Genomic DNA, 26,295 nt, shown 5'->3' with positions numbered 1-26,295 from the left:
TAATATGTCACAATAATTCGTGACATTATTTGTGCGTCATCATCATTTTAGTCTCGTTATTGGTACTATCGATTTGCAACCACGCTCACAATTTATAAGTGGTAAAATATTTCAAATGTTAGGTAAATATTTGACATATTTAATAATAATTAATACTTCAAAACTAAACTTTTCTATAAAATATGTAATAAAAAAGTCAATATAAAAATGATGTATATTTATAAATGAAAGTTCATACACAAAATACATTTTATCATTCTTCTTATGGTGTTGTCTTTTACGGTAAATTGGCAATCATTGGGGCCATTTTGTTCTTCGACGCTGCAACTCTAGACAGAGCTCTGCTGCTCAAGTTTAGAAAATTTTAGAGAATCAAGCCTAGAGATTGGTACGAGATGAATCTTATGCGTAGCTATCGGCATTCTTAAATTTTGTGACGCACTGATGTCATCATCATTGCCATCGTTTCAGCCCTAGTTCGTCAACTACCTCACCTAAAAATTTCCGATAAAATCGCTTAGAAATGGTCTGGAACCTTTGTCTTCATTGTCACCGGCCCAAACAAGTTTGTATTTACACCCTGTAGGTGGACGTCCTATGTTGTACTTCCGATCTGTGGCCCCAGAGACGTCATTTCATGCTACCTCTCCATTTTTCAGTCCTTTTCGTTGACTAACATTATTAATTCCAAAATACTACTTGCTCATCGAAGCGATATCAGAGCATGGTAGCCTTCAAATTGGGCTCAGCGTAACACTCGGGACCCATGGGTCATATTCACGGACTTAGCATAAACAGGTTTATGCTAAGTCCGTTTTAACTTTTTACCTAACATTCTTGAGCTAAATTTTGAAAAACTATCTCTTCATCATTCATAAAGAAATGTTTATATAATTAAGTTTGATAATAGAAGAATAAAGGCTTGCCAGGCACGATCAATAAACTATCAAATATAGTTCCGGCTAATCGACGTAATTTGACGGCAATTTAAATTAAACGTGTCACAAAAGTATCAATTACTATGCAAAATATAAATTGATTTAAAGTGATTGCGCCAATTATATTGAATGTAAATAGACACATACATTGTAACGTTTAGCCTTCAGCCTCTGTCTTTAAATGTCTTTCAAATAAGGACGGTTATTTAGGAAAAAATTAATAAATACGTAATGATTTTATTTTAAATTTCTCTCGTAAACGAGCGAATACTACATTCGCAAACTGTTGATGCTTTGATACGGATAGGCAAGCTACATAGAGCGCAGAACATACCAATGCTGCCTTCAGGTTTTGGAGTCCACAAACCGGCAAGAGAATCGAATCCTTCCACAAAGTTGTCGGCAAACGCTAGATGTAGGCAGCTTCCAAAAGAATCGTATTACGATTGTAATGATGATGATGCTGCTTTTAATCACATATAATCCTTAGACAATACAAAGAAAGTAATAAGCAAGTTCTGTGTATAATATTACTCGTACATGGTAATTAATATCTATATATTAATTACCATGTAAATATTATATGTATTATAATTAATATCATTTTAAATATTATTTAATTTGGTTTTAGGACTATGTTATTTATCTGCCACAGTTTTTAATCAAACCTCGTATTCAATGCCTCTTTAAAATGTAACAGTTACTTAATGTATCCAAAAGACGAAATAATCAATGAAATTACCTTATAGCATGCAATATGTCCTGCTCCACCATGGGACTGGGTTTATAGATAGAAAATTTTGCTCTGGAATGCTTTTGCTTTACCGTTACTTAAGGCATTAAATGGTATTTCTATTACTTCTAGATTTTTCCAATTTATTATAAATACAAAATAAAGACAACCGACATAAACGACTATTTTTATCAACACAATAATTATACTTTCGATATTAAATTTAACGACAAAGATATTGCAGTATTTAAAAAATAACCTTCAATAATATTTAACTAATTGGAACTGTCAAATACATCATCATCACATCAGCTGATAGATGCCTACTGCAAGTGATACGCCTATCTCAAAGTTCGCCACGATGACCGGTCTTGCGCTACACGAATCCAGCGACTTCCTGAGACCTTGACCTTATCGTTGGTCCATCTATTATGGGGCTAACCCGCGCGACGTCTACGTACTCCTGGTCGCCGCTTGAGAAACTTTCGGCCTCAACGGCCTTGATTGCAAACGAATGTTAACAAAAACTTTAAACTAATCTTTTTATAGTGAATTGGTTTTATAAGTAATGATAAAGCTTGCGAATGATTTGCTCTACTAAAATATAAAGGATATTTCGAAAGGTTCCACAAAAAATCACATCAGAGTTCTTTGTGGGACCTTCTCCGCGCAGGGTACAATAAATCCTTTTAGTTTTAAATTGTAGGATGCCGTTATAGATGATACCAATCAGATCATTTGTTAGACATAATAAACCTATCGTAGAGTATCTCTCAATTACTGTCAAAAGAGACTGTATGTCTCCCAGCACATATTAAATGAAATATACGAGTCACTTGTTCAACCAAATACACATACACACACAAACAGGGCGTTTCAATGTTATCATAAGATATTCGGCATTTGATTTCAAACGTTGGAAACATTAATCTTTTATCAACACACTCTGTTGAAGAGACGTAGACACTACATAAACACATACAGTATTTTTGCATTCATACTTAATAAATTTACAATCTGACATTTGAACATAGCCTTTGTTTATTAATCTTTAGAGCATAGAGCTTATTCTAGTAAATATATCGACGTCGTCCATCCCCTATTTTTTTCATTTATTTTCATTATATTTAAATTCACTCGTGTGACAATTTTAGCTAAATATTTCTCTCGCATCAATTTACTCCGTGTAAAATACTACTGCGTATACACAATCGATCGTCGACGGAAAATAGACACTACGGCAGGACACTGTTGTACAACATATTTATTTCCTTCACTGTTTGTAAGCATGATTGTTCATCTATCCTTGATTATTTTGATCCATTAAAACCTTTGAGTCATCTCAACTACTGAGGCTTTTGCTCTGAAGGGCTCTACGTACCGCCTGTGAGTTTACTTGGTGTTTGGTTGGTAAATAGTTATGCCTATGACCCCAAACATGACTTTAATTCAAGCGTGGCCGAGAAGACACGTCCGTTGTATATGTCGCCAGGAAAATTTAAAATCTGTTGGGTTTATGTACGTGCATAGCAATTCCTGAATGATAGTAGCAATATGAATCTAAACCAGTATTTCACAACTTAGGGCTCATGCCCCACAGGGAGACAATTTAATTGTTAAGGGGGCAATTCCAAAGTGGACTTGATAGAAGCTTAAACCTTATATATATATATGTGTGTGTGTGTGTGTGTGTGTTTGTGTGTGTTACAAAGGGTGCGTAAAAATTTTAGAGAGGCTATGTTGGGGCATGACACGTAAAAGGTAACATTTTTTACCATAGCCTATACACATTGTGTTTATTGAATATTATACATGTTGTATGTTCATATTTTTAGTGAAAGTTATTTACGACGCCTCAGATCAAATGTCGGGTACGCATTTCCACGTGGACGTCTTCCTTGAAGTTTAAACCAGTTAAAACATCTTTTAATGATATTATAAAATAAAATTTGACCATAACCTTCCGTTTAAAACAAGTGTTATAAAAACTAGCCGAAGAACATTCGCTTGAAACACTGCCGGATGAAATATATCATATTTACCATATGATATATCTCGTCCGACATTAACTACATATTTTAAGTACGTCAAAATAAATAATTGTAACTACAGTTTAAAAAACCCGACGACCTCTGTTAACTAGCTGTGCGGAATTTTAATAAATTCCAAGACGAAATGTGTTTGATTAGTTTTTCAATATTAAAGGTCCTGACTCTGCTTGTGGTAGATTCTTTGATCATCATTATTTCAGCCGTAGAACGTTGGATTTTGGCCTTCCTCATAATTTTTTTTAATAAGACTCGTTGGAAGCGGCCTTCGTCCATTACGTCTTTAATTTAAAATTCTTAAAATTAGTTTTTACAGTAAATCCATGTATTTAAAAATTAATCCTTATTTTCCTTGGTCACGCCATAACTTGCGATCGACTTTACCGATTACTTTCATCTTTAATTTAATACTTTCTATTTTTAGACAATTATTATAAAATTCAGTCGTTAGTCGTTGAGTGTTTGTGGAATCAATCTTGTCCTTGTGAAAAATCTAAATGTATAACTTTAATATTATTTATTAAAATTGGAATTGATTTATAGGTCAGCTAGAATAAAAATTAACGAAATCAAATAGATACTAATAGGCGATAGCCCACTGATAGAGCTCTCCGTGTTATATAATAATAGTTGACGAAATCAATGGAAACTAGTCATGAAGAGGACTGTGCAAGATCGATACTGGAATGAGAAGATCCGTAGACAAATGAAAATAACTGACATAGTTCAAGTGGAGTGGGCAAACACCTTAGTGCGCAGAATAGATAGCTGCCGGGACCTTTAAGTTCTGAACCACTAACTGGTTAATGCTGCATTCGACATCCATCTACAAGACTGACAAGCGACCTTGTTAAGATCATCTAAAGATGCTTGATGCAGGTCGCTTCCAATTGGTCCTATTGGAAATCTATTGTGGAGGCATATGTCCAGTGGACGATAAACAAGCGATAAGAGAAAATATCTTGAAGGGACCAAAACATGTAAGCACCCAAAATTAAAAACTCTCCAAACCCTCTGATAACTGCTTTTTCAACTCAAAACGGAACCATTATGCAAATGATTACCTTCACCTTTTATTAATTCATACGCATTCATCTTTTTAATCATAATTTGCAAACGGATCAACTATAACTTCGAATGCGATGGGCTGTGGCCTAATAATAGGTGACATTTAAAAGTATCCCCGTACAAAAACCCGATTGCATACTCCGCAAATTCTATACGGAAGCCAAGGACAAGACAACTATAACCTTTTTTTCATACTTTTTGCTCCAGCGGACTTTAATAATATACATCCACTTCCCCACTCACGACACTAACTTCATTAAAGAGGGTCGTAATATATTTTTTCCTATAAATATATTATTCCATTTGTTGCCTTTAGCAAGTGTAGCGCATCGGGGAATGTGTAGTTTAACACAAAGCTTATTTTAAAGTATAGGCTTTTATTTCTCGTATGCTACTAGAATTCATACTATAATTAGTATACAGGGTAATAAGCTATAGGTGCAAAAGCTGTAAAGAGGTGAATATAATAATCAAAAAATTCAAAAATTAATGATTTTGGAAAAAAAAGAAACAACGTAATGTTAATTAAGTAAGAAATACCCGTTTAAAAATTCGAATTACTATGTATTAATATTGTCAGTGTCTGTCCCTGCTGACTTTATACTGCTAGAATTTCCAAGGCCAGTCACACGAACAAATGAGCTATAAATTCGTCAGCTTCTGCACCTCAACCAATAATCCTGAATATATTTTATCTATTTCACTTAAGTAAATATCATTGATGTCACTAATTTCACGTAATAAATAAGCAAATAAGCTTATGTGTCATGTCACAAGTAAAATATTTATTTATTATAAGACAAATTCGCTTATAAAGGAGCTCATATGTAATTTTAGCACCGTATGCTTTATAAGATATGAAATACTTTTAAGATAAACCAATAAGTATATCGATAACGGAAATTATTTATTTCTAAGCTCAAATGAAATGATGGTCACTTACGGTCATATTAATAATGCATGGGGGAGGCCTATGTTCAACAGTGGACGTCCTGACGATGATGAATTAAATAAAAATAGGGACCGAGGCAAAAATATGTATATATTACCCCCCGACCTGGGGCGGAGCCGCGGTCCGCGTGTGACTAGGAAGTCGTTACACGGGCCCTCCCTTCGGCGAGGATCCGGTCATTACCTTCGACAGTAAAATGGCCATGAAATACCCGGATGAGTACAAGGCAGAGGCCAAGGACCGTCCCACCCGCTTTCTGAGTAACTCCCCGCAGTCACCAGATACCCTTGTCCGCTATGAAGACGAAAATCTCTCCCCGTCGTGGACCCACACCTGAGCTACGGCTCGTCGGACTACACCCGGATCCGAGTATCTAGGCTCGGACTTGGAGATGGCGATCAACGGACCGAAGTCTCTCCCTCGAACTGACTACTTCACCCTAGTCGCTACAGTACCTCAAAAACTGAAGAAAAACTTTGCCTTCAAAGAGGTCTGCTCCCTTTCGGGGGCCTCATTAGAGGCCTCTTACCGCATAGGCATTGTCGGCCAGTGTCACAAATGCCAGCTATACGGCCACGCAGCTGTTTCTCCCGCCCCCCCGGTGCGTCAAGTGCCTAGGGGATCACGGAACTGCAGACTGTCCCCGTCCCGCGGTCACAGAGACACCACCCGCGTGTATCCTCTGTATAAGACCAAAAGCTACCCCGTCAACTACAGGGGCTGTCTCAAGGCGCCTAAAAAACGCTGCGCAGGCCACCTCTCGACCTCCCGCCCTCCCAAAGTCGCCGTCCGTCCAACCTCCTCAGCGCCCGCGAAAAAGTTTCTCCTCCCTCCGCCCCCTGCCACTTCAGTCTGGGCGAAGCCACTCTACCCGAAAGGCAAGCACGCCACCCTCCCTACCGCCCAATCGGTGGCCCACGAGCAACCGAAAACCACCAAACCCCAAACCGGGTCCCCTTCGCCTGCCAAGAAACTTAAAGCCCTCGCGCTATACCTCGCTAATGTAGGCCTCGACGAGGTCTGCATCCTTGCCGCAAAACTCCTCACAACCTCCGGTCTCTCGAAGCGCTTTCTTTGTATTGTAGAGCACTCGGCCCTTCTCGTCGCCCTTAAAGCGGAATTTAATTAATAACCGCTCCCCCGTCTCAACGCCAGGATACACACCTCACATCGAGCTCCGGCGTTCTCGATGCACATGTCATGCACTACTCAACTACACATGACACGGCGGCCGCGTCCGCCTAACCTGCGTTCAAGCGAAGGCGGTCCGGTAAGGCCCGTATCCCTACCGACCGCCGAGTAGTCCTTGCTTCGTCCTACATACACTACATCCATCTCACTACACTATACACTTACACGGTTATAGTTCTCCGCGTGTGTGCGTCTTCGTCGTAACTGGGATACGTAAAATTTTAGTCTGTGGTTCTCTGTTTCCACGGGCACAATTTCGATGATGCTGCACAAACCCTAAACCGGCTAGTAGTATAACTTCTAGTACATCAAATACAAATAAAAATATCTCTCTTTTTCTCTTTTCTGTGGATAGGCGCCTTCAGCAAGTCATAGGCCTCTCCCAAAGGTATCCATGGGGAGGTATATCGTAATCGCCACACTTGGTAGACGAGGTGACGATCGCAATGTGGCACTCTTACATAATTAATGCACAAACTGTGACTTTTATAAGGTTGTGTCCCGGGAATCGTATACACGACCTGCGATCGCAAGTCTCAGTCTTCTACCGCTGGAGTACCACTGCTCGGTTAATGGTTATAACACCTCAAATGCATAATGATCAAAATGGTAAAATAATTCCATAAAAAGTTGTGGATAAATAGGCAAGGCGTTCATAGAATCTCGTCTTGCAATAGAACTAGTACAATCTTTGCATAAGATTTTATTATCATTAAATTGGACGTTTTTTTTTCCAAATCATCTCTTTATTTTCTAAACTTGTAGCAACTGTATTATAATATTTTGTCAATAAATATCCGGTAACATACTAATCTTCATAAAATATAAAATACAATTAAAACCGATAAAATAAGTACATTTTTACATGTAGAAAACGTGAAACCTTCTACATTATCTATTGTCACAAAAATAAAAAAATTTAAAACTTTGCGACACCAATTTCTATGCTCTATTGACGACGAGGCGAGTTGATTGATGTCTATGAAGCATGGAATTTTTGATGGGCTCGAAAGCCTTGAAGGCAGCTTCGATGTCTGAAGCATATATATAGCTCGTTAAGCTGGCGCCTAGATTTACAATATAATTCACATTGTGTTTGAAACACATAAGTAACTTCATGCCAATTTCATAAAATACGTTAGACCTTATGCTACTAATCAAAATGTTATTGACAAAGGATGCTATTAACATTTCTGATATTCGCCTAATGTAACCTCGTCAAGCAATTGCGAAATATTGGAAGCCACAAATGTTCCGAATTTCTTTTCGTAAATTTCCTCACGATGATTCACTGCTAGTTAGCCATTGTGAAGTTATCATTTGCACAAGGCTTATGACATTATCCAATTTGTATGAAAAACTTTTAAATTCACTACAACGTGAAAACAACGTTTTCATATTACGGAACTGTTACTTATGAATAGCTTAATTAAAATGTTAGATTTAGTAAAAACTCGATCAGTATATCTTTAAAGGAAATGTGAAATAGTCACGCCACGTGTAAAATTTAAAATGCGTCTAGTTGGCGGTGAATTAAGGAAATGAACGTAAAAACGAAAGCAGTGATAACTGACAAACAGTTACGTACACCGCGTCGGATACACGCTGGCTGAGACATATTTCATTGATACGCTGCCGACGAGCCTCTTTGGCATGATTGTTGTCAATGGTTGAACATGGAAAGCTGTTGTTAAATAACGCTATACTTTTAATCTATACATATACACACACATATGAAATATATATATATATATATATATATATATATATATAATATATAATATATAATAGTAATATATATATATATATATATATATATATTACTATTTTATAGATTTTAAATGTATTTTAAATTGTATGAAGATTTGTACGTTACAGGATATTTATTGACAAAATATTATAATACAGTTGCTACAAGTTTTTTCTAAACTTGTAGCGTTGTAAAGAGATGATTTGGAAAAAAAAACGTCCAATGTAATGATAATAACATCTAATGCAAAGATTGTACTAGTTCTATTGCAAGACGAGATTCTATGAACGCCTTGCCCATTTATCGGCAACTTTTTATGGAATTATTTTATCATTTTGATCATTATGTATTTGAGGTGCAGGTCAGGTATATATAAAGAACTAGACTAAGGCTTCATCATAATCATTTTCGTAAGGCGTCTACTGTTGGAAACAGGCTTCCCCCAGAGAGACCGGTCGCGCGGCATGCATCCAGCTACTTCCAGCGACGACATCCTACGCGCCAGTCTATGGTCTCCAGCATAACAGCCACAACAGCTATCTGTTACACCCATAGTGCTAAAGCACTTGAAATTAAAATTCATATCTAACCTTGTGTCGAATAGAAATCAACTAAGAAGGAGTTAACAAAATTCACAGAGAAGATTCATCAAAAACGGCAAATATTCAAACTAGACACAAAACATGGCCATGTTTTTTGGCCAGTTTAAAATTACCAAAAATGATTTTATGAAATTACATCCACAAAAGTGCGAATACGCTAAGCAACCAGGCAACTACTAATTCTAGATCGAAATAAAATTTTTGAATTTCATAAGTAATAACTTGCAGTACAATGTTTCTTGCATACTTGGTATGAAGCTGTTTCTTCGACTATGTCGTTATTTAAAAAAATAAAAAAACATCTTTTTTCAAATAACAACGTTGAGTTTCATGCCGGCTCTTCTCAGCATTGCAAGCCGATAGTAGCTTACTACTTATGTTAAAGTAATCGAAGGGTTAAAAGTGCCTGTAATTGCACACTTGAACAAAGGTATTGTGAATTGAATTTAATTAAACCAGATAAGAGTTATTAATACTTTACTTTTTGAATTTCGGACTTTGCTATTTTATACGATTTTTAACACCTACTACTAAATCAAACACACTTATCATAGTTTTAATATTTTGAAATTTCTGCAACTTATATAATTTAACGTCAATAACTACGCAACATCCATTTTATACTCTCTGTTATACTTTTTTAATGTAATTACACATATTATTTTTTTATAAGTAAAACATGCTCTCATTATGTACTTACATACTTATTGGTTATTATTATTTATGCTCTAATGACAATTACTTAAATAAAATTACTGTATTTCTCTATTCTCGTTTACTTAATGTTAATAATGTTTATTTTACCACATATACCCGCACACCGTAAGTACGTAAGATATCAATTAAGTATTGTCAAATTACCAGACACATTGTACATGAAAGAAGGCGTTAAGCATATCTCAATGGTTTATCTAAGATTAACTTATCTTCGCGCTAGAACAAAGCTCACGATTCGCTACCAAATGGTTTTGTAACATGGCTGTGTGCGCAAACTATAGATTTATATTAGATATAAATATAATCACGCATTTAATCAGGATTTATAAGGTACCTGTCTGCTAAAAATATTATACAACAATAATATATAGGAATAGACGAAATCTTTTTGTCACGTCGTCGGCTACCACTTTAAGACAGTTAATAAAAAATATTGTATAGTATCCGGCATTTGATTTGGCACGTTGGGTAGAAGGGTGACTAATAGCTGAAATCCACGGTGGTAAAGTAGTTAAAACCGATTGTGAGTTAAACCACAATCCAATTACTATAATAGCATTCGATAACGTCTAAAAGCTCTAAAACTAAATCAACGTTTACGAATCTGGAATGTATCTTTCTACAAATTTGAAATCTCTTAATTATTGTGTGTAGATATGTGTTTTACATAATTGTTTACTCAAACCGTAATTTGTGCAATTCAAAATAAAATCAATACTTTTTAAGAATCAGAACCAAGGATCAAGAATCACATACTCATTCATTTTTAAGACAAATATTTTAAATCAAATTATTGTTAGTTAATTTTCCGTATTAATAAAATGTTTCTATTCATTCTCGTGTTACAGCTTCTACATTACACTCATTATTTACTCTATTAATGCATCTTAACATTCATATAACTCTCATTCATGTTTATATTCACACGACAAATTGTCACTGTAACTACGTGACCGTTTACTGAACGTCACTACCCGGCGTAGAACCGGAACTTTTACATACTAAAGACTTCAACGTCATCCCAACGCCGTCGAGGATATATTTTGATCTAGATTACCTCGAATTCTTTATATTATTTTAACTTGAGATTTAGTATTCGGTTTCATAATTAAAATATTGAAAATATGTAACGGCAAATAATTTAATTTATTTCTTCGTTACATTAATTATATGCGATGATAGAAGTAGAAGAAATAGACGAAAAGATTGAAAAGGGCGAATATTTTATATAAATATAAGGTTCGTTTGTCAGCATAAAGCACAAGTAATTACTATGAAATTCTATTGGAATAAAACAACTAAGTCTATAAGCTTCTGGGAGCATTGTCTTAAGGAATAGATAGTTAACAATAATTAATTTTATTATTTTGTATTCCGAATAGGAAAATGCTTTTCTTAAAGTATTATCGTTACGTTATTTATTCTTTCTAAAGCCGTTAATTTTTGGATAGGGTTTACGGTACATTTCATGATGGAAATGAGCTATACATTCACCTATTCAAAGCTTTCTTATCTATTTTTAATCTGTTTTAATATGTATATACGTAAATGAAAAATATAAATAATAGTATAAATATAGCAAAAAAAGAATTAAGTTATTAAGTAAAGTATTTTTCAATCATTATTATACGACGCCACAAATTAATTATATTGTCGATAAATATAATCTTTATAATCTGTATAAAAAAATTGAAATTTGTTTGAACATCAGTAAAATTCAATAAAAATGAATATGAATATTTCTAAAAAGGTCTTTTGCGAATAAATAGCGCTGATGAATAACAATCAAAGCATAGCCGGTATTAAATATATTCACCAATATAATAATTATGGGTATCACCAAATGTTTATAAAACACCAAAAAGCTTGTCATTTTCTTACCCAGGTTATAACATATTTACTTAAAAAACCAACGTTCACTTCAGTTGCTTCATTTAAAAAAACTTACCACAAAAGATATATTCCATCATATATTTTTTTTTCTGTATTTATCAAATTAACTGTTTGTATGATGTACATAAAACAAGGTCAAAGCAATTCAAATATCATGTAGTTTACTACACACCCTATCTCGGCTTCAAAACGCCTATCGGAAAAATCTTAAGATTGAAAATTGCTTAACAAAACCTATAGCAATTTTCGAAGGTATGTTTTCGAACTTTAAAAGGCTTTAATTATATCCAAATAGGATACTTCCTAATTGGTTCATTGTGTTTCCGAATTTAACCCTTAAAACTACCCGCGGCAAGAAACGCGTGCGCATCTCACAATTAAAATTGTAGCATTGCACTTGCCGCGCAGTTAATTGTTACCAATTACGACCAGTCGAAGCGGGGTGTTACATATATAAAGGGGCACATTGTGAGCAATCGACATTCCGACTTGGGAAGTGGTTGCAAACACACGTCGCTTAGGCGGAATTCTCTAGGCGAGTACTGGCTTACCAGCAGCGCCTACGTTAGTTCGTTTGAGATCTCCATAACTTAGAAGTAAAAATAACAATCATGCAGTCTATGGTGAGTTCATTTCAGAGTTACTTTATAAGCTTAAACCACAAGATATTTTTATTTAGCCCATTTTCATCATTCCATTAAATAATATTTTAAAACTTTCATAGATATAAAGATTTCCTTTTTTCCGTGAATAATTTCCACTAGTTACTAACAAGTTTACTAAAATACTGCAAAGATTCCTTTTTGCGAAAATAACAGCGTATTTTATAAAAATAAAACTAAACGTTTGTTAAAAAAAAAAAACATGTTATTTGCAAGTGAAAATAGCACAAAATTTCACACCCACTAATTTCACGAAGGCATATCACTATAATTACAGAGCCTCGAACGATATTTGCATAATGTTATTATAGCAGCTTTACCGTACATTTAACAATCAATAAAATCTGTCAAATTGGCACTGCCTAAAGAATTCAAATTAAAATTTATTAAACCGTAAACGAGCCGCTTTAGCTCTAATTCCACTAGTAATTTAGCTCTGTCCTATAAATCACCCGACTCTCGAAACCGCAACATATACAGATGATTATTATTATACCAATGCCTATTTTGTGAGTAAGAACAATGTACCAAGGTGCCTGTGATTAATTCAGGCAACTAGAAACAATCGCCTACGGATTCTCAAAACTATTTATACCTATGCTAATTAATATTTTGATGACAGCATTGTTGAGGTCGACAGAACGATGGCAAAATATAATAACCCCTTTCAATGTTCCATAATCAGAATAAATCTTTATTAGACAAGTGAACATAATCTTAAAATTACAAAAACTTCAATTCTCTATTATTCAAAATAACATTTAAGTTATGGTTTTGGAATCAATGGGTAGATTTACTAGTATTATTAATATTTAGTAAATATTTATTTTTTTATTAATTAGACGTTGATAAAAAAATATTAAAATCAGAAAAAAAGTTTATTTACTAATTGATTTAAATAAAAGAAGACATTTTATCAACACGCTTGACACCGACACATTGTGTTTAATATTTTACGTGTACTTTTTTTTATTTACATTATGATCTCTGAAATTATATGTTTGTATTTAATAATAAGTTCATATGTAATAAGCTGATAGGCAACGCGATCCCGTGTTCGCAACAAACTTCCGTTGTAACCATTTGTCCGAATAACCTAAATTTCTCTATTCACCGACCGTACAATTTTTCTTATGACCTTCGCAAAATTTAACTTCCTACCACCCACCACTTCCTCTTAAGCAACCCGGTTTGCAACAGCCACCTGGTTGTGCACCAGTTCGCTGAATGATAATTCAAAACTATTACTAAACAACTCTTTAGCAACAGCCTCTACAGGCGTATTGATATAAGCTCCACGCCCTAAAATTACAGTACGTATTCTTTGTCTACAGACCTAGATAAAGTTTCAATTCGCTCGCTACTAACAAGTATTAACATCACTTTATATTACGATCTATTTTCGTTAAAAAAGATTATGAAGTATTCTGGCTTCATATTAGATCTGATTACCTAGATAGCAAAGACAAAAAACACATCTTATTATTCTGTAACTTTAGGTGATGATTTATTTCAAACCTAATGTTCCTTTTCTAATCTACATTAAATTATAGAACATTGCAAGGCTTTGTATATTGATCCTTGCACAACTATCAATTGTTCATAAAATGACGGGCTATTTGCGCGAACGCTCACCTGTCAGGCAACTTGGCTATTTTAGCAGATTGCTCGCATTCGCTACACCACTATAGGATGCGAAGATGTAATTACGCTTAAATTTTTAGCGCCTAACAATAAAAAAATAGATAGATTCTAATAAGCACTGCAACAATAACTAACAGATTATTGTGATAAACATAAAAAAGGACCAAATATTCGTAAGATATAATTTCATAATATTTAAAGTTCTCAACGATTCATTATTTATACCAACCTTCTTATTTTTATTTTACACCCATTTTCAATACATATATTGATATAAGATGCAAATATGTTTTTATCAGAAATATAATATACAATAAGTCGCATAACGTCCGGTATATGTAACATTTTTATATAATCTCTAAAAATAAATAGTATACTTATTTGTTTATCTAGATGGTTATTAACTTATTTTAATATTTAGTTAAACTTATCAAATTACAAAAGATTAGGAATTTAAAATTAATATAGACGTGGTTCATAGAATTACTAAGTAAATATGTATACTATGTAGAATTTCAAGTGGTAGAGAAAACGCTGCTACAATTTTTAAATCAGGTCAATTCAAATCTAACTCAAAAAAATTGAACGTTACATGCATACTCTTGTTATTTTAGTGTTTGCACCAAAGTACCATATTAATTACGAATTGCCTGTACTTTTGTAAAAGCGCAAAAAATATAGAGCATTTACACATTTTATACTGCTTATTCAAACATTTGAATCGTATCGTTAGTGTGTTTAAACATCTTTTAAAATTGCCAAACAGTTACAAAAGTGTTCTGCTGATACTTCTTATTTTAAATCGGCTTGTTAAATCCACTGAAGCGTCAAAAATTGCATTTCTTCTTTGGAATCATTTTTTATTTTATCATTATTCTTTACGGCACATGCTTTATAAGGTGATAAAAAACTTTATAAAATATATTAATCTTGTTATAAATAAGATGGCAAAATCTGACACTGTAATAAATTAAATAAAATGTCTGATGTTTTCGCATAGTGGTATTTAATCTATCTTATTTACACGGTCTGCTAAAAAAGTAAAAAGAAGAACCAAAAAAACACAAGCCTCAATTTTATTTAACATCGTACGCACTGCGTTATGGTGCTGTCTTAATTACCATTTTTCAAATTTATTACCATTATAAAAACACAAAAACTCACTTGACACTTGTGGTGGTTTGGCTTTAAAGTTCTATGACGATAAAATAATGTACAAGTATGTTCAATGGTTTTTATGTTTTAATATTATATATTTTTAGATTATCTTCGCCGCCGCTCTCTGCGTCGCGCAGGCATCTTACTACGCTGGTGTACCAGCCCCCGTTCAATTAAGCCCGGACGGCAAATACGTGCTGGACACGCCCGAAGTTGCCCACGCTAAGGCTGCCCACTACGCGGCCCACGCTCAAGCATCTACTTCCCACGGAGCTTGGGCCCCAGCTGCTGGCTACCTCGGCGCTCCCGCATACGCCGCAGCTGCTCACTATGGTGGTGCCCCCGGTGCCGGTACGTATGCGGCAATAGCAAAATAAAGGAAAAAAGCTTGTCCGGTAGGCCTTACCTTAAAAGGCTTAGGCGCTACCGTCTCTAATTTTCGGAATCTACAAATGTCATTGAGGCAGCAGTAAGTGCCCGGTCCAAAAAAACATGACTACACATTACTTTGAGTCGTAGCTAGCGAAGCTAACAGACATTTGTTACATACCGAAAACTACTATATATTTGTGTATCACCTGAATATTAAGGGCCTCGTCACGTAAGGGCATTGAAAAATTGCATAAATAAATAGTTCAATATCAGATTGTTTCAAAACTGAAGTAACTGATACGATTTATAAATACTAAATATGAAACATAATGATAATTGCAGGTCTCTTCAAATACGGCCCCGCTCCTCTAGCTCACGACGGTCGCGTAGTTGACACTCCCGAGGTTGCTCACCTGAAAGCGGCTCACATCGCTGCCCATGCTGCTGCCCACGCCAACGCCGCCTCCGGTGCCCTCGCGCATGCAGGAGCAGTATCGCCATTAGCTTATGGAGCACCCCTGGCCCATGGAGCAGGCTACGCCGCCGGCTACGGCAAATGGACCGGCCCACAAGCCAACATCCAACTCACACACGACGGCCAGTACGTCGTCGATACCCCTGAAGTACAACACGCGCGCGCTGCACACCTCTCCCAATACGCTGCCGCAGCCCACGCAGCTGCCGCAGCGCCAGAGGAAGGTCCTTGGAACCACGGACACGGCTGGCACTAAACCCACGTTACCTCCGACCCGGCTTCTAAACTGCCTGATATATTTTTATACAAAACAATAAGAAAAATCTTAAAAAAAAATGTTGTACTGTATATAAGTTGAACGTGATCTGTGTATAGCAACTGCTACTCTTAAGAAAAAATATAACAATAAAAATCTTATAACATAAAACATTATTTTATTAACCAGCTGCCCTGAAAGAATACGTAACGTTAAAAGTTAAAGACATATCGCAGTCCAATAGAAAAAAAATAAAACATATTCCACAGCCATCACTATTTGTATTGACTTATTAATAATAAACAACGATTACTAAAAATAACTTTGATTGTTATTCCTTATATTTTATATCTCAATTAATTCTTTGGTTTGCGTCTTTCGGCCGGAAACAGAAAAATCTGGAGAGCATAGTAATAAAAGGTCCTTATCTGACAATGTATAAAAAATAGTGATGATTTAGTAGGCATTTTAACAATATTGCGTATGAAAAGCTGCCATATTCATTTTTTTTTAAATTAAAGACATTAAAAATCCATAAAGATTATTCCGTTATTCTTACTGGGGAAAGCAACATTAGGTCCACAATTTCTATTAGGTATTGGCAACAATTATAATTTATCTTTTAAAAATAAATACTTCCAATCTCATTAAACCTTAGTACTCAAACATTAAGAGCAGAGGTAGTCGTAGGTCGCGGGTTCGACAATCTTGTATAATTTACACTTTGTTTATTAATTAAAAAGGATTGCCACTACTCACAAATTACTTCTAGAGGATGAGCAGCAGCTTCCTCTGCGTACTATAATACCACACTGCTGTCGCCAACTTGCCTGCCATGCGTGAAGACTATTTTATATCGACCCAGTGGACGTCTATAGGTTGAAACAGCGACGACGACTAATCGCGTTACTACATGCAATCAATTAATGGTGAACGGTAGGGAATATTGCTAATGTTTTTATGCGCCATACTTCTCTAACAGAACATTGTCGTCGATATTGCAATAGGCTTATGATTATACAATTTTGTCAAACGAATCAAATTTTTAATTAAGGGGCATTCACCTTATATTATTCAACATTATCACCATATTGATAGCGATAAAAATGAAAAACAAAGAGTGCAGAAAATTTATTGTTTTGAGGTATGGTTGAGGTTCGGATCATACGTAAAATATTTAAGCGGATGTGTTGCAACATATATATCATGCGTAGGATCCCAAAGAAAGAGATGCTGAATCCACTTGCTAAAATAAGCCTCCATAATGATCACTTAAGAGTAGAGAACCATAAGAGTAAAGAGAAGTTATCTATCCAAATTGAAGTAAAAGATTGTGATGTGATATAAATTACATGACTGTTCCATACGGAACACTACTACGGCATGCTTGTGCTTATCAAAGTTACGTGAGTATTTATACGCCTGCGGGGATAGTATAATGAAAAGATCCCACAGTCACGTGGCGCATAATTTAACATCCTATTGCACTTCAGTCGTTGCTCAAGTCCGTCGTTTGACAACAAGATCAATTTAACGCCGGTGCAGACCCGTAGGTTAGCAAGCGGCCAATATGCAGCTTAAGTGGCAGCCACTGTTTATTTTCACGCCGGTCGCGATACGCGGCTCAGCAAGTGGTCGATAAAATATGAAAGTTCAAATGGCAGCTACAGTACAGGAAGTAAGTTATTTATACGAAGCGTACAAGTAGATTGATACGTCTACAGGGACAAGAAGTGCGGTTTGTTTGGCTGGCTACTTGCCGTTGACTCGTCGGTTAACTTTGTTGAACTTGATGGGACGTCGTCGCTATACTTAGTTAAGCTTAAGTAAGCGAGTTTGAGACGCTTGATATTGTACCCTGCTGATACCAAAGTTTGAGCTTGCCAAAAAAATCGTCTCGTGTTATATTCGCAGTTTATGTACCCGTGTGTCTTGTGCCGTAAGCAGCTTTGAAGGCTCATTAATGGACGTCAACTGATAGTACGGCTGCATGTGTGGTGTAGATATTCGCAGAAGATTTTTTGTGAAACGGACACCAAGATTCGGTTCATTTTGAAATTTTAAAGTAATGCGGTGTGAAAGCAGTGAATCGACTCGATATGAAGAGAGCGTTGGCAACGACGCTGCTTTTATTTTGCTTATGTGGCGAATATCGGTCGTTTTGTATTTATGGTATCTTATATGTTCAGTATGGCTGTTTGACCATAATATATACGTGAGTGGCTTATGAAGTGTTGTACGTCAGTGGTGCAGTATCTATGATATTGAAACTAAATCATGTGTAGAAGTAGAGAACCATAGGAGTAGAGAGAGTGGTTCTGTATCTCAAGTATAATAAAAAATATTCACTCGTCTAAAGTAAATCTCTTGACTGTTCCATACGGAACGCGATTACGGAATGATTGCATTTATCAAGCTTTCATGTCTATTTATACATGTGCGGGAATAATATTACGGAAATGGGAACTATTGGACGGCACATAAATTATCGACCTATATCAATTTTACCATTGCTCAAATCCCTCATCTGTCAACAAGACAATTATTTTGGCACCGTTCAGGACCTGCATGTTAAAGAGTGGCCAATAAAATATGAAGGTTAACTGGCAGCTTTACTGTAACTAATTTTTAATTTAAATTATGATTGCTAACTTATACATTACTGATTCTAAAACTTGTTAATTCAACAATTAGGTACATATTTTATAAAAATATACAGCCTTTACTATATCACTTAGGTACATTGTGCAAGTTACATTTTAATTATATCTGGGTAGTGAAATGAAAATTTTGTTAAATTGATATTTAATTTTATGTTACGCTATTCTCTAACATTTCGTATGTTTTATTTTTTTTGTATTAACATTTTGTTTGCTATACATTGATTTTTTTTATAATTGCGTTAAAGAGTCCACAGATACGACATCGTTACACAAACATTATTTTAATTTTTTTGTTATAGTGTGTCCCTGGCAGTAACAAACTACTTGCAACATTTCAAAATTGTCATTGGTAACTCCACGCACCGCACCGGTTTGTTGTGCTTGTGTTTTGTGTATTATTGAAGGTAAATAACATTTTATTGATAAATTTAATAATTTATCGATCAAACGAAAATATTTCTTAACTTTTACTGTTCTTTACCTGCGTATTTCATATATGATGGTTTTTCTTATGTTTTAAGGCATTCTAGCATTGCAATCAAAATGGCGGGATAAAATCTTGTTTTTATGTACTTTTCGGCTTAATAAGAATAACTCTCGCATACACGTCTTAATGTTTTAATATAAAATAAATCTGTACCCTTTGACTAATGTGAGTTCTTTATATTTTAAACCCAAATTTGGCTAATATCATAAGACCCTGACATTGCATGTCTTAAAGCGAATTTAAATGATTGCACTATTCATTATAAGGAAAAATAATAATTCAAAATGTTTATCCCGTGATTTAATTAACATCAGTATCAGAATATTATAGGATATATAATTTTTTTCTGATTGTGCTAACAAGCACAGTGGAAAAGATTTTTCTCCTAACTAAATGATTTTAGTTAGTAAAGTTTAATTTGAAAACAAAAGTAATTATTTCGAAATTATATATGAGTATACATTTGAATCATTAAGAACATGCCCTTTTTATTAATGAGTTATGAATCCTTGAGCTTAGGATTAACTAATGTTATATGATTATGTCAAATTATATACAAGGTGTGATCAAAGAATATAGTGAATGAATTATTATACCAAGAACTACTGTATCCTGATTCATTGAGATTGTCTGTAGCAAATTGGAATTAGTTGCAACTTGTCTCAGCTTCCACGGGTAGAAGAGTTGGTCATATACTGTCTTTTTGTAGTTTGCCAAATATTAAAATCAATATATGGTGATAATGTGGTGACTTTGAAAACTGTTTACAATTAGTATGAGCAATTCATAAGGGGGAATGAATCTATTGGGGTTGAGCAAAGATCAAGGCATCCTTTGACCTAAAGAATAAAAGAAAATGTGCTAAAAGTGCGGAATTCAACAACGCAGTGTGCCTTGATTGTCTGTCCCTACTCACCTTACTCTCCTGATTTAGCACCACACAATTTCTGGGTCTTACCAAAAATTAAAGACTATGCTCAGAGGCAACTATTTTGACACAATTCCTGACATTAAATAACTATGGTAGATCAGCTGAAGAACCTTCTGTAAGAAGCATTTCAGAAGTGCTTCCAATTGTGAAATCAATTTTGAGATAAGTGCATCCCTAGCCAAGGAAAGTAGTTTGAACATGGTTAATTTCAATTTGATGTAATTTTTATACTTTTTTGGAACAAAATTAGTCACTATATCTTTTGATCATATCTCATATGATACCTAAAGACTTTTAGAAATATTACCATTTAAATTAAAAATATTATCTACTTGAAATAGAAAAGTTACAAAAATATGGTACAACTGATATAACATCTATCTTATAAGTAAGAAAAGGACCATTATTTGGCCACTTCTGCGGATGTGGCTAAATATTGGTCCTTTTCTTACTTAGGATGGATTTCCGCATCTGATTCCATTAAATATCTATCTCATAAGACATGTATTGTGTCTAGTTTAAAAACTATAAATATTTAACATTTTCTAATTATATTCCTTGTTTGATATATCTTAATTTATATAAGTAACAATAAAAAGCACAAAAGCAAAGACTTTGGAGCAAAAGTAACAAACCTGAATTAAAATCAGATTTTCTTAACTGTCTCAACTTGGTTGTACTTCATTTAAATAAGGTAAAAAGACTGTAATTTTCCAAAAAATATGTCAAGAGTGACAGAATGCATTATAGTTTTATTTTCATTTGACTTTGAATATGGTAATAAAATGGATTAATCTACAAACTTAAAAGTTATTTTTTCAAGTCAAATATATAATTTGAGTTGTACCATATTTTTGGAACTCCTCGTATGCTAAAGAGTGAAATTGAAAATTCCATAATTTTTTTAATAATTTGTTGTATAAATGAATAACTCAGATGGCAGATAAGAAGAAGGAAGGGGAACCAGAAGTGGAAGATGAGTTCTCAGTTGAAAAAGTTCTGGACCGTCGAGTCCGTAATGGAAAAGTAAGTTTTTTTATATCAATTCTATAAAGTCATCCATATTCATTACTTAAGAGGCAAACTTACTGAAGTTTATTTTTGCTAACTTCTAAAATGTACATTGTATTAAAATTAATACTAGTGGAAATTTTCTAATCATATTCCTTGCGAAAATCCCTTCTAAGATATTTAACCTTCCAGAAAATTTATGGAAGGAAAAAAGGTCTATATAAAAATGTATATAAAAATCTCCATTTATAAAAGCTTATGCCGTTGAGTTATAATTCATTCCTTTCTGCTTGTTTTAAAACAACCTTTTAGTGTTATTTTCCAAATTTATACATCATTTCTCTCATCTTCAAATTTTTTATGAAATAATATTGTCCCCTTAAAAAATTTTAAGGACTAAAATAAACTTTAACAAACTTTTAAGTCTTTAACACATTGTTGACTAGCAATTTTACTGAAAATTTATCTCATATCATGTTTTTGAATAAATTTTAAGTAACTCTTTCAATAGAGAATAGTACAAATTGGTCTGCATAACAACTAAATCAAAAACACTACTATCAAAAAATGAAACCATTACCCTACTGATAGTTGGAGCATCACCAAGTTCAATAGTTCAAAATAATTCTGATTCAAAATAATATCAATCACTCACTTCTGATACAATACAATTTTCACAGCTACCACAATTTGATTCATCGCGCTTGCGTAAAATTCATTGAAAGGTTGTTATTATATATTATTTAGCCCCACTATAAAAAATCACTATTTTACATGTTAATCTGTGGCTAGAGCGAAATGTCTGAGCTAAGAAGATATGATAAACATGCAGTGAATCTTAACTGATTACAAATATTCCTTCCTTTATAATTAATAACCTATCAGAATTTTTAGTCTCAATACTCACCAGAACTGTTGTACATTTTCAGGTTGAATATTTTTTAAAATGGAAAGGGTACAGTGATGAAGATAACACGTGGGAGCCAGAAGAAAACCTGGATTGTCCAGATCTTATACAAGCCTTTGAAGAAGCAAGAAAAAAAAAGGAAGCTGGTAATTTGCAAATCCTTTTGCTTTCTGTATTAATAAGAGTATATTCATCATCATCATCATCATTATATCAGCCGATAGCTGCCACTGCTACGCATAGACCTCATCCTAAGATCACCATGATGACAGGTCATGCACTGCCAACAACCAGCCACTGCCCTCTACCTTAACCATCATCGGTCCACCTGAAGGGACCTATAGACTCTGCCTCGTGGCTCATGGTAGCGATTCGAGAACCTTTAATTGTCTCCAGTTGTCTATTGCAAAATCAATGTGCAAATATCTATGCATTAAGAGTTAAAAAAAATTCTAGTTTAACTTAGTTTGTCAATTATTTTATCTAATTTCAGAAGGTAAATCCACTAAGATTGAAAAAGACCCTAAGAAACGCAAGTCTTCTGCAGCAACTCCTGATTTGAAAGGAGCAAAGAAATCAAAAAGTGATGACAAAAAAGCCTCTGGATTTGATCGAGGTCTTGAACCTGAAAAAATTATTGGTAAGTTAATTAACTTTTAGATGACTTTAACTATCAAACATTTTCTAAATTTCTTTTAATACGCCTAATAGTTATCAGAAGAGTTTACACTTTTTACATTCTTTCCACTGACAGAGTACAAGATATATCTTCTATTAGATGTTTTGTCATAATTCATCTCCTTCAGTTATTACTATTTATATAATCTTTTTCCCTCTGTTTTAGGTGCTACAGATAGCAGTGGTGAACTGATGTTCTTGATGAAGTGGCAAGGTACAGATGAAGCAGATCTAGTGCCTGCCAAGCAAGCAAATGTGCGCTGTCCACAAGTTGTCATACAATTTTATGAGGAAAGACTTACATGGCATACACCAACACCGGATGAAGCAGTTAATGAGGACTAAGCAAAGCAAGGTTGTGTTAGGTATGATAAAAAAATTTCAGTTTTATTATGATCTTTATCTAGAACATCTACAAGTACAGTGGTACCTCGACATACGAGTTTAATTCGTTCCGCAACCTTGCTTGTATCTTGAATTACTCGTATCTCGAAGCAAATTTCCCCATACAAAACAATTGAACTACCATTAATCCGTTCCAACCTCCAAAATGTCACCCCAGTTTTTTTTGTTACGTGGTTTTGAATAATAAAAACGTATTTATAAATATCAAATATATTACTGCACAAAAACAAAAAAGAGAATGTAAAGAAATAAATTAGATATCCTTACTGGTCTTTGCCTTTTCGCTACATTTTTCTCGCTTTCACCTGTAGGCCGTTTAGAAAAAAAAAAACATGTCCAAGGAGGTTGGTTTCTTCCTCCCTCTCAGAATGTTCCGGAAATGAGTTAGGCAAGTGTCATTAAAAAGGTCAGATGCACGACCTGTTGCTACTTTTTCTGGGTGTTTTCTTTCCACGAACTGTGAAACTCTCTCCCACATTCCTAAGATCTCCTTTATCTCACTTGTAGAAATAACCTCCTCCTCTGACTCCTCAAAACCAATTTCTTGCATAACCTCAGTATGCTGCTGTGACTGTAACTCTTGTATCTCCTCAGTCGTCAGTTCCTGGGTGTGCTCCTCGATGAGCTCGTTCACGTCTCTCTCTTCCACCTCTAGACCCATGTATTTCCCCAGAGATACAATCTCCTCCTCTACTGAAACACCGGGTTCCAATTCTTCATAACACAACTACACAACTTATCACAGCGGAAGCAAGCGATCGTGATGGCGCGACTGCGTGTTACTACCGAACCGAACTCGTATCTCGAAATTCGCTCGTAACTCAAAGCAAAAAATCACTTGCTCGTCGGCTCGTATCTTGAAAAACTCGTATGTTGGGGCACTCGTATGTCGAGGTACCACTGTACTTCAATCATATTTTAGCACAAAACATTTAATAAGGTTTAAAAAAATACTAACCAATTTTTAATTAATGTTCATGTTGTCCTAAATCATTACAAATGTGACTAATTTGTGTTTTAAGAATTCTTAAATTTAGATTGTCAAAATTTAATTTGCGGCAGCATATTGCACAAAAAAACAAACATTTTAAATGTTATTGTACACTAATGCTGTTTTCTATTTTATTCAAGTTAATAAAGTTTCACTGATACCATAATATTTAAAAGGTTATTTATAATATTAATTTTGTATTTAATAGCATAGAATACAGAATTAGTTTTTTACATGATTGCAGTTTTGGAACATAAAATTCTGTTTGAAAACTTCCACCTTGACCTTCTCAAGACTAATTGTCCATATGTTTCCACTAACTATAACACTTAAAGATATGACTTTCATACCATAGTTTCATGCCATTGTTTGTCACCAAAAAAGGTTCATGCATCATCCAAAAGAGTCTTAGCACCAATAAATATGGAGCTTTCTATTATTCTCTGTATTAATTGAAATTTATATTTACCAGGTAAACCACAAAGAAACTTATCTCGCCATTATCTACTTGCAGTTGCAATGGAGAACATTTTTATTGCAAAGTGTCTGGTGAAAAATACTTAGTTGTAAAAATTATGTATTTCATAAGTGTTTGCATACTATTAAAAAGTAACATGATAAATAGTTAAGAATAGTAGAAAGTGCAATGTTGACAGCAAAACCCTAAATTTAGTAACACATATTGACTGTACAGTATGACTGGTAAAATTATCTTCATTGTCATGGTGATAATGAAGATCATTTTGATGTGATGTTCATATTTAATATTAAAAGGATCCTAGTAGGAGGTTTTTTTTAAATGTACCTAGGAAATTAATTTTGAATCTTTGTTTATGAATGCATCTATTATTTACTTGGTAAGGATATTTAAAAAATTTAACTTAAGGACCATTAATGAAAATATGACCATTTTTATTATACATTGATGGAAAAAATATTTCCTGTTTAAATATCCTGTGCCAATAAATATATTAATGGGAATTACAACACTTTACAAGAAAAAACTTTGTTCTTCATATTACATTGTAACGCTACATAATAAGATTATTCATATTTATGATATAACTCCAATTTCTTGTAAAAAAACAACTCTTACAATATTATCAGTTTGACAATGTTTTTACAATTTTCCATTAGTGTTTTGTAAACCAAAATTTTGTTAGAACATTAACATTGTTCTTTTTCAAATTTGGATCAAACTGTATGTGTGTATTACTTGTTTCCATAAGAAATCCGTAAAGAAGGTAAAATGGGTTTTCATTTTCTTTCATATGCATATAAAAGTTAAATTAATTTAATGTGTTAAATTTATTGTCAACACTACATAGAACTATGTGGATAATAAGTGAATGTACTAAGTTATATGATTTTTTTGACATTCTTAAATAAGATTTTAAGTGGATGTTGCCAGTGACTTAAACCAGAAAAACTCTGTGCTCTCACCGCCGCAAGAACATTATTCAACTTATTAAAGCAACGTCTGGTAATCACATTATAAATTACTTTTATGAGCAGGTGCAGTCATATTTTTGATAAATTGTTAGTCATAAATTCCATAGACAAATGTGAAAGGAAAACGTTATTTTGTGTTGTTATCTTTTCACTGTGTAAAATGTACATTAGGCTTAAAACAGAAAAAATAAATATAATCTTACATCATTTTACTTTCTTTTATTTTATTTGTTCCCATTAATTGATTATATGAATTATATATTTACTCTATATCTTAAATGATTGTAATAAATATTATTAATTATATGAAA

At 34.0% G+C, this 26,295-nt stretch overlaps 2 protein-coding genes across 2 annotated transcripts; both read left to right on the top strand.

Annotated features, from left to right (window-relative positions):
• The first annotated feature begins 12,388 nt into the window (after positions 1 to 12,388).
• Positions 12,389 to 16,614, top strand: LOC137923957 (pupal cuticle protein-like). The gene is made up of 3 exons (XM_068767219.1): positions 12,389 to 12,515; positions 15,461 to 15,707; positions 16,071 to 16,614. The coding sequence occupies exons 1-3, from the start codon at positions 12,504 to 12,506 to the stop codon at positions 16,457 to 16,459; spliced, it is 648 nt and encodes a 215-aa protein (XP_068623320.1). The 5' UTR covers positions 12,389 to 12,503; the 3' UTR covers positions 16,460 to 16,614.
• A 2,830-nt stretch (positions 16,615 to 19,444) lies between these two features.
• Positions 19,445 to 26,181, top strand: LOC137923959 (chromobox protein homolog 1-like). The gene is made up of 6 exons (XM_068767220.1): positions 19,445 to 19,526; positions 21,477 to 21,566; positions 22,481 to 22,604; positions 22,952 to 23,098; positions 23,303 to 23,501; positions 25,005 to 26,181. The coding sequence occupies exons 2-5, from the start codon at positions 21,477 to 21,479 to the stop codon at positions 23,479 to 23,481; spliced, it is 540 nt and encodes a 179-aa protein (XP_068623321.1). The 5' UTR covers positions 19,445 to 19,526; the 3' UTR covers positions 23,482 to 23,501; positions 25,005 to 26,181.
• The last annotated feature ends 114 nt before the right edge of the window (positions 26,182 to 26,295 follow it).

The sequence above is a fragment of the Battus philenor genome, unplaced genomic scaffold (assembly GCF_028537555.1).
Source record: "Battus philenor isolate CCGP_79_NKW_IND1 unplaced genomic scaffold, ilBatPhil1.0.hap1 SCAF_23, whole genome shotgun sequence".
Classification (NCBI taxonomy): Eukaryota; Metazoa; Arthropoda; class Insecta; order Lepidoptera; family Papilionidae; genus Battus; species Battus philenor.
Note: the sequence above shows the minus strand (reverse complement) of the source record. Positions and strands in the feature narration are given on the sequence as shown.

Bases quoted from the DNA above. Each gene is read 5' to 3' on its own strand.
- LOC137923957 (XM_068767219.1), top strand. The intron at 15,708-16,070 runs GTACGTATGCGG...TGATAATTGCAG, and splicing joins TGGTGGTGCCCCCGGTGCCG to GTCTCTTCAAATACGGCCCC.
- LOC137923959 (XM_068767220.1), top strand. From the start codon at position 21,477: ATGGCAGATAAGAAGAAGGAAGGGGAACCAGAAGTGGAAGATGAGTTC. The intron at 21,567-22,480 runs GTAAGTTTTTTT...GTACATTTTCAG, and splicing joins GTCGAGTCCGTAATGGAAAA to GTTGAATATTTTTTAAAATG. The intron at 23,099-23,302 runs GTAAGTTAATTA...CCTCTGTTTTAG, and splicing joins TGAACCTGAAAAAATTATTG to GTGCTACAGATAGCAGTGGT.